This window comes from Corylus avellana, chromosome 4, assembly GCF_965113065.1.
Source record: "Corylus avellana chromosome 4, dhCorAvel1.hap1.2, whole genome shotgun sequence".
NCBI lineage: Eukaryota > Viridiplantae > Streptophyta > Magnoliopsida > Fagales > Betulaceae > Corylus > Corylus avellana.
In genome coordinates, this window is record NC_142493.1 from 33,979,437 (window position 1) to 33,998,016 (window position 18,580).

Consider the following 18,580-nt stretch of genomic DNA (forward strand, 5'->3'; position numbering starts at 1 on the left):
GATTGGCTGTGAAACCCAACTTTCAAGCAAACTTGGTCATCTACAAATATCTTCAAAAATCATCAAAAGAAAAATGGAACCTTTTCATATGAAGATAGTTTAGTCTGTACGAGGCAAACGCCTGGGTGGGGAGTTGTGCATTCTGCACCAGACGTCATATGCAAAGCCATATTCAACTACAGTGTCATATTACCACCCATTTCGCTGATAACTTTCTCCACTCTCATCAGCATATCTGGTCATTCCAGAAACATGCCTTACCGAATGTATATGAATAAATAAATCTTTGCCATACCTGGCCTAAAAAGTTCAAAACAAACTCACCTTGGAAGGAAGAATCTTCCATGTATCTCTGCAACAAAACAAATAACGTGTATGAAAAAAGCAGTTCTGTAGAGCATCAATTTCACATAGTAGGAGTGAAAAAAAGTGTTTCCAATTTCTAAACCAATCTATATAAAATTTGGCACCACAGCTTATTCTTCGGGTTTATCAAACACATGTATTAACAATATCAAACCAAAATTCTGAAAGGATACCATGATTTGGGATTTGAGATCAACTTCCTTGCAAACAGATGATTTGGTTGCACCTAAATATTTCAATCAAGGAAATCGGGTCATCAATGGAAACATAAGAGTTTCTCCTGTTTATAAGTGGACCAATCTATTATACCTTGGGTGACCTCAGAGTAACAGTTGGTAAGTAACGATGTGAAGCTGGGGGGTAATGCTGCAACCATTTCTACAATTTCATGACAAACTGCAGTTTGCTTTTCCTGGTCAGTTTTCTTTTCCTGCTCTGACGAGTGTTGCTCAACTTCAGTGTTGAAACTTGGTGACATTTGAGGCGTATAAGCTTGGACAGTATCCATAAAACTCAAGTCCTCCTCACAAGCTCTGCATACAAAGCAAAGCTTGGTCAGTATTCCCTTTCACATTTATATCTGCTTACTCATATATATCCTGCAATGGGAAGAATGAACTAATTAATCAACAACAGATCATTTTACCTATCGGGGTGTCCATTAGAAGACATGAACTCAGATTGTGATAAAATTTCAGATCCTAAGTTGCTAGTTAGAGGTGCAAAATCCCTTGCATCCTTCAAGATATCCTGAAAAAGGAATAAAACATGACCATCAGTGAATGAGAAGAGGAGAAAGTATTGAAAAACTGAAGTGTGGCCTTTGGGTTCAGGACGTTTTGATGATATCTGTATTTCAAAGACCCATTCTAAACAATTCAAGCAGCAATGATTTCACCTTCAAAGCATTTATGAATATCTGTGTCTCACAATTTGTAGAAAATCGCAAAGCAAACTTCTGGATCTGCAAAGATATGAAATAATTCAATGGGATTGAAGAAAAATTCTAAACGTAAATATCCTAAAGACCTACTCAAATGTATTAATGCCAGAGAAAAGAGAAGTAGACATATTAACAGTAACATGCCAGTTGATTTCTTAGTGAAATGTAGTCTTCATAAGGAAACCCTTCTACAGTCACACCCTTGCAATTTAACACCCGCAAAAACATATTGAAATACAGGCAGCTCCAATGAAGAAGGGAAGGAATATTGCAATCTTTCATGTTTAGTTCTAAAATTAGAAGATAGCGGCACTGAAGGGAAATCATAACACAGAGCACACAGTTTACCGCTTATATCTGTCCATGCAATTGTTAAAAAGCAATATTTTACTGTGTCAATTTAAAATTTTGAATTCCTATGGCACACGAAGCTGAAATATAGAGACTAGTAAGCAAATTAAGCAACTTGCCTCGCCTACATGATCTTTGTAGCTCACAAAGACTACTCTGATGCCCCTGGCAGGATATCCGGATAAGCATGACACCTGAGGCCAGGAGAAGTGCAGCTTGGACACGTAGTGTTGTTCCTGCAACATGTTTAATTGTGCAAGTCAGAGTTCTGTCCAGATGTATCCCTCTCCGTAAAAATGGATAAATTGGAATCCAAAAGAAGTTGTGTAGTCAGTAGTCCTGTTTGCCAGTTTGGAAATAGTTCTCGCCAAAACATTGCGGTTAATAAAATTGGACGGTGTCAGAAGATTATCTTTCGAAGTTGCAATAGTCTAAAGAAATAGCGCATGAATGAAATGCAGAATGCTATTTCCTAGAGAGCTGACAGTGAAAAATATTAGATGAGAATTGCAGATCACAAAGCACCTCGAATTCTCATCAATTAAATTGGAAAGGAATTCATCGATAGTACCACACTCTCGACCATTTCCTCTTCAATAATTGAATTTTCGATGAATGTAAGAATAATTAGAAAGATAGATAAAGAAACATATATTAACAATTCAAAGAAGTTCCAGAAGCTTGAATCAGTGCACCTATAGCCACCTTAAAATCATAGAGATTCTTCTTTTTTAATAATCTCTAAGTCTTAGATCCAATCCAGCTTAAAGAACAAACATAACAGCACAAATCATACGTAGTGCCTCTAAAAACACAAGGGGAGAGAGAGAGAGAGACTAGACAAATTGATCCGAAATTTTAAGAACACATGCAAGGAGCGTAATCCTATAAACCTATAGAAATAGGAACAGCAAAAGCTTACGAAATGATAAGCCGATTTTAATTAAATTCGGATGAGCTAATTACTAAGTAATTCGGTTGCCATGAAAATACAGGGATATTAGATTAAAAAAAATAGCTTAATACTTGAATTTCCTCGACTTTCTCAACAACCAAACAGTATACAAAAATATGAGCCATAAGAAGCAGAAGAACGAGATGAAGCTTCTAGAACAACAGAGAACGGAGGACTCACGAGGTTCCTCCCTCTGAAACAGACGGTGAGGATTGTTTCGGAGCCGGAGAGGTCGTGCGCGAGCTCCAGAACAGCGGAGGAGGAGGAAGAGACCCAGGTGCCTTGGCGACGTTGTTTTCGGACTTTAATTGTGAGAGGCACGAGATCGGGACACGTGGAGGAGAGAGTAGGGTAGCTGAAGAAGCGAGCGAACTGGATCTCCCACTGCTCTCTAATGGAAGCCGCCGCCTCATTTACTCTTTCGCTCGGTACTATTGCCAGAGTTCCCGCCATTTTTCTCTCTCTTGGCCGTTGCAATTTCAATTTTGGGAATAGACGACAGGGGAAGGATATTATATATGAATACAAATTTCTACGAATCATCCTCTAAAGTCTAAACACGTCTTCCGAAAATCATTTTTTACTGGTATTTTTTAAATAGTTCAAAGGACACATTTTATTTTTAGAAATTGATTTGTAAAAATTTCTGTTACGAGGATAGAAGGCTATTAATACTATTTGTTTGCAAAGCGCTTACAAATGAGCAAACAAATAGGAATTAGGATCCTCTCAATTTCATTTGAATCGGAAAATATTCACTTAGTTATAGTGGAGTGGTAGTTTTGTCTCCTCAAAAAGTAAAAAGACAAAATTACCCTTCCATTATAACTAATTGAATATTATCCTGTTCATTTGAACTGGAGATGATGGAGAGGATCCTATTCCAACAAATAGAAGGTAGAACTATCAAGGGTGGTGGTTCAATGGCCCAAGGAAGTTCCCACGTGGTCAGGGCATGTACTAGGGTGTGAGTTCGAATCTCCGCAATAGAAAATCTCCACATATGCCTAACTAGTATTAACTACTTTGGTTTCCCATCGATATCCTGGTGAACTTAAGGAAATGCTATGGTCACGTCCAGGTAGGATAGCCACAATCACTCGTTTATAAAGTCTATTTAAATAAGGCTTGCAAACATAACCACTACTATGCAAACCCTATTCGAACAGATGCATTTGTTTGCAAACCCTGATACCTGGGTGGACTTGAGGGAGCGCTATGGTCACGCCCAGGTAAGATAGCCACAATCACTCGTTTGTGAAGTCTATTTAAATAAGGCTTGCAAACATAACCACTACTATGCAAACCCTATTCGAATAGATGCATTTGTTTGCAAACCCTGATACCCTGGTGGACTTGAGGGAGTGCTATGGTCACGCCCAGCTAAGATAGCCACAATCACTCGTTTGTAAAGTCTATTTAAATGAGGCTTGCAAACATAATTACTACTATGCAAACCCTATTCGAACAGATACACTTATTTGCAAACCCTTGTTTAAACGAAGTTTACAAACGAGATTAATTGGAGTCACAAATGCAATCTTCACTAATAAGAGAAGTGTAATTTGTGGAATTACAAGCTATTACCACCAAAATATATCTCAATATTTAGTTTATCCTTGCCTTACAAAGTAATTTTCTCATTTATAGTGATTCTAATTTCCTTTTGAGGTGTCATTAATCTATTATTTATTTAGCAAACTTTGTAATAGTTGGTACGTTTTTAATCAATTAGAAGAATTTTAGTATTTTATAGTGTTATCTTTTCGCTCAAGAGACGTAGACAGTCTTGTTATGTTCTTTCTTCATTATCCAATACGTCAATCCACTATATATATGGAGCTACTCCAACCGGGTCAAGTATAGTTTAATCCGCTTAAATTATAATTTTTTTAAAAAATAATTAAAGAAAAGCTACATGTGCTCCCAAATATACATTTTCAAGTGCATGCACTCTCTAACATGACAATAAAAATCACTAATACATTTTAGATTCAATAATGATTTAATGAATTTGAAAACACTTACTAAAGTTTGAAAGAAAATTCTCAATAAAATATCTTAAGAATTTGATTTATTTAGTTTTCTCTTTCAAAAGGTCCGGCCATGACAGTTTGGCTTCACTTCTTCGGTTTTTTTTTTTTTTTTTAATTGAATGAGGAAGGAGTTAAAGGGGGTTCTTCCCCATCTTTCACCTTAATTATTCACATGTATATTTAATTTGAACTTATACGAGCATTTAAGCAAATTATCTTACGAAAAAAACAAGAACAGAACTACCTTAGCAAAACATTTTTACATTTTTAGGTTGAATTCAAGTTGATATGTGGTTCTTTCCTTAAGGGACATCATATATAAATATATATTGAACAATTTATAGTTTTAACAAGTTACGTTTTTCCCTCGTAACTTGGACATCAACAACTCCAATTTTCTTTCTCGTCCCGAGAGGCTAAACAAAGTACTTTCGCATCCACAATTGGCAAAATGGGCTGTCCCCTGATTTTTTCTGGAAGCATCAATTCCTCATTTCCTCACCTTTGCGCTTGTCAATTTGGCTAGACGTTGGAAAGAACTCCCTTCCTTCTTAGTTTTATATATATATATATATACCAAAATCACATTTAAAAAAAAAAATTAAAAAAATTAACGGTAGAAATCATACTTTTACCCCATCAGTATCCCACCTATCAGCCCTCGCATCACATCAGCTCTATATCATCAAAATTTGTAGGCAAAAATCAATTGTCTCAAAAGAAAAAAATAAATAAATAAAAAGGCCTAAAAACCATAGTAACAATCTCATACATGTTGGGAAAGAAAATATCCGAAACTTATGATCTCTTTCAAAGCTACCAAACGATAAACAACCGTTAGTTAGCAACAATGTTTGGGTAAAAAAATATGCTACAATAACCAAGAACATGTGAGCTCTGATGGGAAAAAGATGAAACAATGAGGTTATCTGCTAAGCGAATTTTACAAATTGGCGGGAAAAACGAACAAAGACCTCTAATCCCCCTTTCTCTTTCGTTATTTATCAGAGTGTATTGTCCATTGACGTGTAAAAGACACAAAATTACAATGCTAACCTACAAAAACAGATCTCAATGAAAGCAAGCGCAACTTGTGCCTAATTTACCTCACTTGGTGAGAAATCTTTATGTAATTTAAGAGCCTTTTTAAAGCCTTGCCACTGTCAATGGCCTCTCTCGCTCTATCCAGCGCGATGGATATGTCCTCTGCACCATCACATCCCAGCAAATGATCCACCATTCCAGCATTTAACACTATCCGATCATATGCAGGTCCCTTTTCACCATGAAGAGCTGCTAAACCCAACTCAATATTCTTTGAGACCTGAACTTGCAGAATTTAAATTACTTGTTAAAAAGAAAAATGGCAAAAACAAGAAGAAAGGCTTAAAAGAAAAAGAACAAGGGGGGTCACGAAACCGGTTCCATTAGAACTACAGAAAATTATCCAATCCTACAAAAATACTAAATAGAGCACATATCTAGCCTCGTCTAGTTGAAGAATTTTACACCTACATTCATAGAACCAGTCCCTTTCCCTTAATAGCCCAAATGACCAGTAGACATAATATAGGTTGGGAGGTAGAAGACAACATAATTTATTATTCTGAATGTAGCTGCGATTATATATTCATCAAAAGTAAGGTTGGATGATAAGCCATACAATAAGAAAAAAGAGAAAGCAAAAGAACTTGGAAACTTAACCGATCTATCAGTTCTTGGAGTATTGGTAGGCTCAAAACCATAGTCCTTGGCGTTAACCTCTAGATTGAAATTCTGACGTGACACACCTGCAACACCAAACTTTCAGGTTTCAGTATAATGATAAGAATGAATGCTTTGCGGGCTTGTTTGGGAAGGAAATCTTTCCCAACTTATCTCAATTTTTTTTTCTCTTTTCTTAGTTTGATTTGACACCAGTAACACTCAACTCAACTCAATATTTTTCAACCCAACTAATAAAAAAATTTAAAAATCAAGAAAATTATATATATATATATATATATATATATATATATATATATATATATATATATAATTTTAATTTGATTTATTATTATTATATTTTATATTTTTCAAACAACCCAAACATAATCTCAACTCTTTTTTCTCATCGATATTCGCAATTTTGAGTTCAGTTAAGTAAAATAGAAAAAAATCGCACACCCAAACGAGCCCGAAATCTAAATCATCTCAAGTGAACAAAATACTCTCAACAACACACATATACAGAAATGAATACAAGAGGGACTGAACAAAGATAAGGTAACCAAAAGATACAAACCATCAACTTCACAAGCGGACACCATGCTCAGCAAACGGAAACCCGAACAGTAGTTCACAGGAAATCCTTTTGAAATGTGTGCTGACCGCAATCTCGTTGTCATTGAGAGTGCCCCTTCCTCACCCTACACCAACAGCATAATCAGATTATATAACGTGCTTAATATGGATTCCTGGTTGATACTTACACTACTGATTACATTATACCAGACCGTCCTGACATTAAGAGAGATCAAATACACCCACTTTTCTTCATTAGAAGATTCTCTTTAATTGCAAAGCTGTTAAAAGTTAAATATTTTATAAAACCCAATGGTGCAATAGCATTTAAAAGGCGAAGTTCTGACCTTCACCACCAAGCCAGCATCAACACCTCTTCTCTTCATGAGCATCAACAGTGGCTCCTCATAACCATCATGATAAAATCCAGCAACCATTGCTTCCCTCCCTCGAGCCTGTCAAGAAAACAACAAATTTTAAATTCTGGACAGCCAACCCCTTTAGACTTATACTGGGTGACTGACAATTTCATCCTAAAACAAAGTTTGATTTACACATGCATAGGCATGCATGTGACTTTCCTTTTATAAGTAATCGACAAATATCATTAAAAACAAAAAGGCACTAATAAGTACACAGAAAATATACACGAGGAAGCACCTAGCTAGAAAGAAACGAACAAGGAAATACTTCAAAAAATTGCAGAGATTAGGTATGAAAGTCATGCACGTTAGATTAACACTTACTAATTTTCTTCAGAGAAAGTAGCCAAATAAATTGCAGATTGATTAATTGAATAACAAAATAATTCAAAAACATTTTAATTTGCTGTACATTCTGATTTATAGCAGAATCTAGATTTACCAGTAAAATGTCATGGAAGTTTGTTCACTCAGCAAAGTACGCATCAAGCAGAAATGACCAATAATAAAAGCTAATAACACCAGAATTAAATAAGAACGTGGCCCACCTTAACAAATTGCTGAACCTTTTCAGTTGTTGCCACAGGGGGGCGCTTTTTTATATGCTCCCTCAAACTAGCCAATGAATATCTGCAATAATAGTCTTTTTAGTAAGTATTAACATCTGCAGAAATCATCAATGCTGTTATTTACCTTCATTCTGTTTACAGTCAGTAAATATGACTGGTTAAAACTAGATTAAGCTCAAAGTGCGCCAAAAGATAAAGCGATGAATAATTTTCTAGGGGCTTCCCCCCTGCCCCTAATTTTTCTTTGAGCATAATAAAAGGAAATCCCTCCCGACACCAATCTACATTAGACATAAAAAAAAAAAAAAAAAAAAAAAAAAAAAAAAAAAGAAAAAAAAGAAAAAAAAAAACCCACAACTTAGCTAACAGACCGCCAAGTGAGTGCAGGCATAATTACATTTGAAAATTAAAGTAGATAGAAGCAAGTACTGTCTATGACAAGATTGACTTGATCTTTGATGCAATTTGGTTCAGTCAAAAGTCTAAAACGAGGTCAAGCACCTCTAACTCTATGTCAGTAAAGGTTGAAAAATGAACCATTGACAGAGATGGAAAACTAAATCTAGAAGAACTAATCTCAGCTCCTTAAAGTAGCCAGTGTCACTTAAAAGCCATGGGAAACACATTCAAACTGAGATGGCATTACAATGTTATCTTTAAATTTTAGGCATAGGGAACCTGATCCATCTTGCTTTTTCAATTGATATTTCAGGCTAAAATTAGTTTTTTTTTTTTCTTCTTCTTTTTTCTTTTTTCTCTTTTCAGTGCAATGAAAGAAAAAAATAAAAAAATCCTTCAGAGAAAGATGTGAAATAGTAATATTTGGTTAGATTTTCATACAAAGATGGGCGAGCTTCACGTTGAGTTATGTAAGCAAAACCGACTTCCTCATCCTGAGATAGCAATTAAAAGTTTAAAAACAAAAATAAAACAAAGAAAAAAAGATGCACCAATGCATGCAAAAATTGTATTCGAAACCACAGAGACCTCGAGAAGATCTTTTGCCTGCAACGGGGATAAGCTTGTATTTGCTCCCATAAATTTCAGCATTTGTTCTTCAGTGATGCCCCCCTGAACAAGGAAGACATTCAAATGCTCCAGAGCCGAAGTATAAAAGTTATAAACAAAATGAAAATCTGAAACTATATCATTATATATCATCCTGAATATATTTCAATCTCCAAAGAAAAGTTGCTTATAAGGCAACATCAACATTTTGATTGCAGGGGAAGAAAAGATCAAATGCAGTAAAATCAAGGGATGCATCTACTTATATATTTTACTTTCAAATAGAATTTTTCTTTCAAAAATGAAATGCATCATGGAAAAATCCACACTGTCTATTGAGTAAAAACTTAAAAACTAATTCATATAAGCTGAGGGCCAACCTTTGGTGGCATCCATTCGACACCATGAAGCAAGCAAGATTCACCATAACAGGATCTAACTGCAGCAACAAACAATGTGCTCCTGAAGTAACGTGTGTTTCCATCATAAGGTTCACCATAATGAGTCAATGATTTAATATCGGCCACAGGAGCAGGACCTGATGAGAATTAGATGAATAAATTAAGCAGAGGAAAATACATATTTTCGAATTAGAATGCCCAATTACTCATAACCCCTACATAAACAGAGTAATGAAAAGTAAAACATATACCGAGTTCATCATCAAACGCAAGGCAGTATGCCTTTAATTCACGATCGGTTTCCCTGTTCATACGTTGACCTATTAAAAAGGCCGAAAGCAATGACTCACTTACTCCAGATTTCTCCTCATCGTCTACTTTCAGCGGAAGAACATCTCTTAAAACACCTTGGACCTCCTCATATCCAAGATGGCCTCCGGCCAGAACTTCCCTTAGGGCACCAACCAATCTCATTTCGCTGGAGCTATTGCCGACGTATTGGGGCCCGATAGAACTCCCTACTCCCATTATAGAGCCTTCGGGATCGGCAATGAAGATTACATCCGGCGGAAGTGCTCGAGCCAGGAGCGGCCAGAACGAGTTCATTGCACGCCTTTCCCCCTCACTCCATTGGGTCGCTTCGGGAAAGGCATTCGCACGGATCGTCATCCCCGCGAAAAAGGCCCCAAGCTGGGCTTTGGAAACTTCTTCTTCATCTTTGAGTTCTCCCTTAGCTAACATTGCACCATAAAACATAAAAAACCATTTAGGTCTGAATCGTCCGATAAAAAGCTCGGTGACAACAGAATTTCACAATTACGGCTTAGATATCCAATGTGTAATATCTGATTGTACGTATCAAAATGTAAATACCAATGAAAAAAGTTTTACCTGATCTTAAGATGGTATCCAAGACCTTGAAAGCCTGGTCCTCACTGAGCGGCCTGGTCTGGGTGGGCCCCGTGCAAACCCTAGCTTGGGCATCGAGCACCGTCTGATTCGGCTTCGGCGACTTGGGACTACGATACGAAGATGAAACCGCTGGGTTCCGAATATCGGACTCTGGAAGCCCTAATTGGTCGATCGTGGCTGAGTCCAGTGTGGCTTCCACGGCCAAACAAGGCTTTCTTCCAATTCGACGGTCATAGTCATTTGAGGAAAATCGAAGAGAGGTTTTGATCGGCGAATACGTAAGATTCCGAGGCCTGTTGATGTGGATTGGAGAGATGGATGAGAACGAAGGTTGTGGACTCAGCAGAGCCTTCATGGTGGTCTACCGGTCTCTCCACTCTCCCTAGTTCGCGGGAAAGCACGCCGAAGGAATTTGGTAGAAATGGGTGAGAAATGAGAATGGCGGGCATAGGCTCACTTGCTGCGTTAGGTGCGTTGGATCAAATTCTTTTAAATAAATACATAGTACCGTCACGTGGCGACTGCGTCTGAATTCTTAACAAAGGCGGCGTAAAATGAATGATGACGATTGATGACGATTTTTTTGGCTTTTTTTTTAAAAAAAAAAATTATTTTTGAATATAGATGTGAGTAGAGTACCGAGTACACATAAGATTACCGCAGTGCATTTACAACGGTGGATCCTTGCCACCGTCGAGGAGAACATCTAACAAGAGAAATATGCTTAGTGGGAATACCATCAGAGAATTTGATTGACGTTGCTTATCGTGCAAAATTACGAGGGCAAACCTTGAAAATTGACAGGGTCATGAAGGTGGCGAATACTCTAATGGTTATAACTTTTTGGGCTATTTGAAAAGCATCTAGATGGTTTTCATGAACAACCTAGTTCCTAATGTGCCAGAGACCTCCTTTGTTTTTGTAATTATAATCCATCTTACTTGGGGAAAAAACAGGCCAAGAACAGAAGATTGTTTCACAATGGCCCTCATATCTTCAAATCTTATTCCAAGCAGAAGTCTACAGAGATCTCTCCATAGACGATAAGCAAACAGCACATTATTTACTCTATCAAAGGCTCAAAGCAATATCTGTTCAACCACTAAACTGCCGCCCCATAGTTATAGTTATCATAATTGCTCTATAGATGGTGACCCCAAAGTCACTTGAACATGGTTCAATGGGGAAGGAAAAAAAAAAAAAAAAAAAGAACACTGTCTATAACGCACTAACTTCCCCCCACAAGACGATGATTAGGCTGGTGACTTGATGCTCCCAAGCATCTCTTATATTTGAAGTGCAGCAGCTATGGAACCAGCAAGGCTAAGAACTTCAAATGGCGGCTTGTTTTTTACTGCAGTTACTGTCAATGGACATGAGTCCGTTATCCAGAAGTAGGTCAGCCCATTCTCAGGATTCCCTGTATAAAAAACATGGAAATAACTCAGAAAAATGATTAAACTATCCTACAATGGGGGCACTACAATCGTTATCATATCTATCTCGAAGGGAAGAGAAAAGCAAACGGTAGTAAAGATTAGGATGGAAACAAAAGAAATCCCATCAATTTCTTTTTGTAATAAACTCTGTTTGAGAAACTAGAAATGTAACAGACGAGGGCATGCAATACCTCCATTGTCACGTTCAAAGCGTTCCCACGACCTATTAGGAAATATCCCATGTGTCACATAAGCACTGATTTTTGTCGCTCCATGGGCAGCCAACACTCTCTAAAAAAAAGATAAACACATGCATTTAGAAAGAATAGCTTATAAATATGAAAAGAAGGGAGTTGTATTTTCCATGCAAAGGAACTAAAAGGAAGGGGCATAAAAGATGACCCAAACGAAGTCAATTTTCACTTTCCAACCCTGTGAAGAAGGTTTGCAAGTGTTGATCATGTTGTTTGATTGTCCATTTATTGTATCTTCATAAACAGTACAGTCTGGTGTAGCCAAGATTCTATGAACAACTTCAAAATTGAGAGCAAGGTAGCCAAATCATGCACCCTCCAGTTTATATGTCCATGTTAAAGAGTAAGGACCTGTTTGAGATTGCGTTTGAGGAGTCTATAAGTGCATTTAACATTCAAAAAGTTCGTTTGAAGAAAAAAGTACTCGTTTGGCAAAAAAAAATTAAAAACGCTTTTAAGGGTTCAAAAAACACTTTTGGCAAAAACTTAAAAATAAAGTTTTGCCAAAAAACTCTTTTTGACTTAAAAGCTCTATTTCTCAAACACAATCCCAAACATGCTCTAAGATATTAACAGTACAGAAGATGCATGAAGCTACACCACGTTGGTCCAGAAGATGGTTATAACCCATAAGCCTTTGGTTGATTTATGCAGACAATAAATGAAGTAGCAGGTAAGAGCTTCACTTTATGGCAATATTTACCATGGGTTTTATCGGTTATCATTTAAAAATAAAAAATAAATAAAGCAAGTCATCAGCAACAACCCAAAACTTTCTTCCAACAAGTTTTAGTAAATCAGCAGTTATCACAACACCCCCCCCCCCCCCCCCCCCCTCTCTCTCTCTCTCTCTCTCACCTTTACTGTTAGGAATTCAGCCAAACAAAATAACAGTATTATCAAAGTTCCCGAGTTCTTGATCTCAAATCAGTAAGATCTTATACTTACTGCCTTAAACATTCATGCTTGTTCTCTGGTCGGTAAATATGAGTCCAGACTGAGAAATTACTCAAGAACTAACATGGTAAAAACATGAATCATGTGCATGGACTTGCATACCTGACATTCAATAAGAGTGCCACCTGACTGAACCAAATCATCAACAATCACAACATGCCGTCCAGCAGGATCTCCCTCCTTGATTCGAACTATTCGTTTGTCTCCTTCCCGAACTTTAGCACAAACAATCTGCAAGCCAATTGTGTGATGCAGGCAACCCAGAGACTATTGAAGTTGGAAATTTAGTATCTCCCATGAAAGAGATGAAATAGTATAGTTGAATGCAAGCATAGGACATAGGATTCAAGCAGATAACAGAAACTATCCTCTTGGATCAGCTGGGATGAAGTAAGAGGATGGAGAATGCCATTTCCTCCTTCATACTACATTTCATCCAGTGTCATAAAAAAAAATGCAATTCCCACTTGGAAATTTCCCTTTCTTCCATTTACAAATGGGCAAACTGCATGATCATATCAATCCTTTTATATTTTAGTGCACATTAGAACTTCAGAAAAACATTAGCTTTTGTGGATATAACCAACTTACCGTTGCAGGGTTGTACTCTTAAACTCTTAACCAGAGGTCACTATTACTACGGGACCCTGCCAGATAAAAACTGAGCTATAGCCCATTGGTATATCCATTCTACCATATACGCATGGTTACAGGTGTCCTAGAAGCATATGCTTGCTGGCAACACAAACCCCAAGCAGCAAAGGTAGCCAGAAAAGAGCAATATCTTCCAATTAACAAAACAAGTAATCAAATGTATTTCCCTGATCCTCTCTAGAAGAAGATCAAATATGGGTTGCCTAAACTATGTTTCGGAAACGTGAGAAGTCCCAGAAATAATGCATTCACATTGTCTCATCCTAGATAGATTTTCCTAAGTACTTATCAAAAAAAAAAAAAAAGGATAGATTTTCCTAAATCCTTGTATCCAGAACTCAAGGAAGTGGGGTGTGCAATGATCAGATTCCCAGCGTTGACATAAACAAACATAAATGAAATTTGAACATTAACTTAATTTCGTTTGTAGTTTTACTTATAAAGGAAAAAAAAAAAAAAAAAAAAAAAAAAAAAACCTTAATCTAGTTTGTAGTTAAAAAATTATATAATCTAATGTAATAAATCAAATTAACTGAAGTGAAATTAGCATCAAATTTACACAACAAAAGGGAAAGCACAAGAAGTGGTTAAGTATGCTTACGCATGATTATAAGTGAAAATACAGCATCCATGTTAAAAAGATTACATATATAATACCGTTGGAAAATGATGCAGTAGCTTATGAAATCGTTTCCATGCACCATCATCCGGAAAAGCAATGGAAATCTGCAAAATGAAGGTCAGCATTCAATGCCGCAAATGAGAAATCGCTCCAGAATAAATACTTTCATCAGTATCTGATCTCCAGGTTTCCACCATCTCCAAGTGAATTTCAAAATCAGCACAAAATGTACCTAAAAAGATTGACTCTAGAATCCGGACTAAAAAAATGAGAGAAGTGTACTTTATTGTAAAAGAATAAAGGTTAACTTGTAAGGAAAGCATCCAAATTATATATATATAAACTGGTCTCAGTGTTTGTAATAGGGCTGAAACCATCAGAGCAAAGAACCATATTTTGGGATCTTTCAAGTACAGGAACAATTAAAATTGCTATGCGCCCAAAATCCTAATTAAGGAATCCAATATATTCGTTTGTGAGGCTTACTCAGGAACCCTGGTCTCTAAAGATTTTAGTAGCCATCACACCATATTAATGACTTCATATACAACGACCCCGGGAACAGGGGAAAAGAATCATTGTACAAATACGAAGCTCAACACATTAATAAATATCTTACATGCCCAAAAAATGAAAGAGGGGGGAAAAAAATAAAATCTTACATTGTCAGAATCAGGAAGCTCTTGGAGCCTACTTTTAAGCAAAGGTATCCCGCTCTCAAAGCATGGTAGAATATTATCACCAAAGTAGAACCTCTCCTAAAGACGCAGAAAAATAAATAAAGCAGATGGTCAGACATTTCTAAAAAAAATAAAGCAGCTAACAAAGCCAAACAAACAAAACCCAAAAAACCATCACTCATTCACCAACAAAATTTATACATGCTAATATCTATAACTATTATTTATTGCCAAGGATCTCTATCTCAGATGACACCTCCTAAAAAACCAAAAATAACATAGAACCCATTGACTAAAAAAATAATTTGTATGCACTAATATCTGTAACTATTATTGATAAGAACATGATAGTGAGTAAGTTCCTGCATTTCACGCTCACTGGATTCATGTATAAAAAAATGTAAAAAAATTAAGCACAAACCTGCAAAGCATGGATATCGAAGGTAACTAGGCTAGTAGGCCCTCCCCTCGAAATGGGTATGTGCGACAAAATCCTAGCAAGAGTAAAAGCTGTGGCAACATCTCCTTCATCCTCCATGCGCTCCGAAGTTCCCGTGGGGAAGAAGGGCAGCACGAGGGTGAACGACGATACGAATAACTTCGGCAATGCGTAAACGACAGAGAGCTGCTCAAATATCAGTCCAGGGGAGCTAAACGACGCCAGAAACGCCACGTGCTGTCCTCGAATGCCTTGCGCATTGGGTATGAACAAGTTCGGGAATCCATCATCAAATGTTCTAAACCATAAATTACCCCAAAAAAAAATCATGCACAAATTTTAGTAAAAGTTCAAACTCAATCCAATATATTGAATCATAAATAATATTTTTATGAACTTGGCTCGATTTTAATTATTTGATCAATAATGGCAAAACACAAAAATAGAAGAGTTTGAATTTATAGTCATATGACTGCTATAATATCTCAACTCGCTCCGTTGATCTCAAAGAATCTAATTATGTAATTAATATTCGTTTAGATTTAAATTGAATTTGATCATTAATACCTTTTTTACGAAATCAATTTCGATTTGTTGTGGGTCCCGATGCGGGACCCACGGAAGCTAAAATCAACGAAGCTCTTTCAATTTTGATGCGAAATTGAAATGAGAACCTGACCTCCAGGTGATGCCGCGGAGCTCAATGGCATCGGACTCGGCAGCGATTCTCTCGGCGAGGGCCTTGGTCTCCGCGCAGTAGAACAGGCAGACCTTCTTCACATTCTTAGGAGGCGAATTGCGCGCGGCCATTGGCACGGAAGAGGGCGAGTGAGAAGAAGAAGAGTTGTGAATCAAGCGAATCGGATCGGCCCAGTTCTGGGGCTTGTCGAAGTCGAAGCTCGTGATATCGCACCTGATGCTGTGGCTCCTGATCTTCTTCTTCGAGAATTTGATTTCCGAGGGTCGAGAAAGAGATTCGAGGGCGTGAGAGTGAGAGTGAGGGAGGTTAGGGTTTTGGGTAGGCGGGGAGCAAAGCTGTCGGGTGGCCGCCATATGGCGGTCACTGCTGCAATGTAATGTAATGTTATGTGTAGCAACACTAGCACTACGGACGATGACGGCTTTTCTGTCCTGAATTCCAAAAGAGAGCCCCTACTATCCAGTTAAAAGACTAGTTTTGCAGCCTCCAATACCTGGTTGACACGTAAGTTAAAATCATCTTATGAAATAGGATTGAAACAAAGGTTTTTACTTCTTCGCTCATATTCATTTTTTCTTCTGAATCTCACCCAACGTCTTCCTCAAAGCCAAAACCTCGTTGTCTTTCTGATCAATCTCCAACTGTAACCGGTTTGAGACGGTCCCGAGTGTGCGCAGCTTGCTCTGATTCTCTTGCAACTGAGCTTCCAAGCAAGACCCAATTGGCAAATCAGAACCAAAATCAGAGTTTCTACAGCAATCCTTATAGCATTGCTTGAACTCGGACAACCTATGAAGGTGTGAGATCAAAGCTCTATCCGCCTCCTTCACACTTTCCTCGACAAACGGAACGTGGGCAGCCTGTAACTGAAAGTACGTATCAACAACTCAAGAAAAATCCAATCAACAAAACCCACATAAATTCAAACCCTAAATCAAAATCCCCAAATCGAAACAATCAAAGGGTCAATCTGGTCCTATCATATGAAAGCATTGACAGACCCACGGCAACGGTAGACCCAGACCCACGGCAACGGCTGACCCAGCCGTGGGTCTGGCCAGTCTCTCTCCTTTCTCTCTTCTGTTAAATCTGAAATCTGTTGTATTTGGTTTGAATAAACCTCCTATGCAGTCCATCTGCAAAATGGGTCTTTTGCAGCAACTAATAGCACAAAGACACATCACCTAAAGCACAAATAATCTACAACTTAATGCACTGGATTTTGAACTCAAAAGCAAGAAAAATTGAACTGAAGAGGCAGAAAGAAAGAGACCCCGTGGGTCTCTGCTGTAACGCTTCAGACCCAACCATCCGGCCAGACCCACGATGGGTCTCGCCGTAGATCTGGCTCCAGTGCATTGAGTCACATTTTCGGCGCCGTGAGTATTTTTTCTGGCTTTGGGATGAAATTTTTAAAAAAAGGTTAGCCTTCCCTTGAGATTTTAGTTTTGGAATTCAAAAACGAATTTTGAGACATTTAAAATTCGTTTTTAAGCATTAGAATCAGATTTTAATACTGAATTTCACAAAAAAATAATGTCGGAGATGGTGACCCACGGCCGAGTCTGACCAAACCCAAACTTAGCACCGGCCAAACCCACGCTTGGACTGGCCACGACCCACGGGATGCCGGCCGGTGGTTTGAGTTTATTGTGCCAAATTTGGTTTTGGTTTAAAATTTGTTGTTTTGATTTTATTTTGCTAAAATGAACTTGATGATGTGTCAACACATCAGTTGAGGCTGCAAAATACCATTTTTATGCACTAACTGCATCGTAAGGGCTCTCATTTGTGCAATTGTTTTGCTTTATCTGATGTTATTGGAGGCTGTAAAACCCATGTTTTACGCCTCATCCAGATTTAAGTTATTCTCATACCGAAATTATGCCTGCTGTTAAAATCACACATTTTTCGTGTTTGGACAATTATTTTGGTTGAGATTTTAACTCTATTTCTTGAACAAAATCTCAACCATGCTGTAAAATAATGGTACAAATGCGAAACTCTTTATTTTTAAGTTCTTGTCGAAAGTGCATTTTGACATTTTTAGATTTTTTGAACATTTAAAATCGCTTTTAACTTTTTTTACCAGATGAGTATTTTCTTTTTCAAACGAACTTTTTGAGTATTAAAACGCATTTTAAGCTCTTCAAATGCACACACAAACAAGTTCTTAGTAAAAAATATTCTTTTTTTTTTCTTTTTCTTTTTTTAAAGAAATGATTGAAAAAAAAAAAAAAATACATCTAATGAGTAACTACTGTGACACTTTTTCTTTTTCTTTTTAAAAAATGTAGGTAGAAAGTGAGAAAAATAATAATTATTTATGTTTTATGAAGCGTAGTCTTTAACGGATTGAATTACTATTTGAGGACTATTATAACACTCTTTTAGGAGTAAAGTAATGCGATATAATACATCTTATAGTGTCTATCGTCTTTAATTGTTCTTATTTTTCATACATGTAATGTAATCATCCGCCTATGAACTTTGAAAAAAATTGTACATGTACAATTTCCACCATAAAAAATACAATTCAGTTTGGATATAAATTTCCTACTAAATTGTAGGAATTCTTCAAACTTGGCT

At 37.2% G+C, this 18,580-nt stretch overlaps 3 protein-coding genes across 6 annotated transcripts; all 3 read right to left on the bottom strand.

The window, feature by feature from the left end:
• Positions 1-3: 3 nt before the first annotated feature.
• On the bottom strand, positions 4-3,084 carry LOC132179692 (poor homologous synapsis 1). 4 transcript variants are annotated; one of them, XM_059592449.1, is made up of 8 exons: positions 2,796-3,084; positions 1,780-1,896; positions 1,265-1,330; positions 1,013-1,116; positions 676-899; positions 540-592; positions 325-352; positions 4-235 (listed from the first exon to the last, which is right to left on the bottom strand). In XM_059592449.1, the coding sequence occupies exons 1-8, from the start codon at positions 3,066-3,068 to the stop codon at positions 177-179; spliced, it is 924 nt and encodes a 307-aa protein (XP_059448432.1). In that variant the 5' UTR covers positions 3,069-3,084; the 3' UTR covers positions 4-176. The 4 variants fall into 4 exon arrangements, with proteins under 4 accessions (XP_059448432.1, XP_059448434.1, XP_059448431.1 ...); XM_059592451.1 differs by having other exon boundaries at positions 325-390; XM_059592448.1 differs by having other exon boundaries at positions 173-352.
• Positions 3,085-5,439: 2,355 nt separating this feature from the next.
• Positions 5,440-10,721, bottom strand: LOC132179557 (anthranilate phosphoribosyltransferase). The gene is made up of 10 exons (XM_059592298.2): positions 10,226-10,721; positions 9,586-10,068; positions 9,314-9,471; positions 8,913-8,996; positions 8,766-8,818; positions 7,905-7,986; positions 7,282-7,389; positions 6,936-7,059; positions 6,356-6,441; positions 5,440-5,975 (listed from the first exon to the last, which is right to left on the bottom strand). Exons 1-10 carry the CDS (start codon positions 10,599-10,601, stop codon positions 5,754-5,756), a joined length of 1,776 nt encoding a protein of 591 aa, XP_059448281.1. The 5' UTR covers positions 10,602-10,721; the 3' UTR covers positions 5,440-5,753.
• Positions 10,722-11,217: 496 nt separating this feature from the next.
• Positions 11,218-17,319, bottom strand: PRS3 (phosphoribosyl pyrophosphate (PRPP) synthase 3). Its single transcript, XM_059589731.2, has 7 exons — positions 15,971-17,319; positions 15,274-15,589; positions 14,835-14,930; positions 14,208-14,276; positions 12,999-13,127; positions 11,877-11,976; positions 11,218-11,666 (listed from the first exon to the last, which is right to left on the bottom strand). Exons 1-7 carry the CDS (start codon positions 16,342-16,344, stop codon positions 11,533-11,535), a joined length of 1,218 nt encoding a protein of 405 aa, XP_059445714.2. The 5' UTR covers positions 16,345-17,319; the 3' UTR covers positions 11,218-11,532.
• Positions 17,320-18,580: the final 1,261 nt, after the last annotated feature.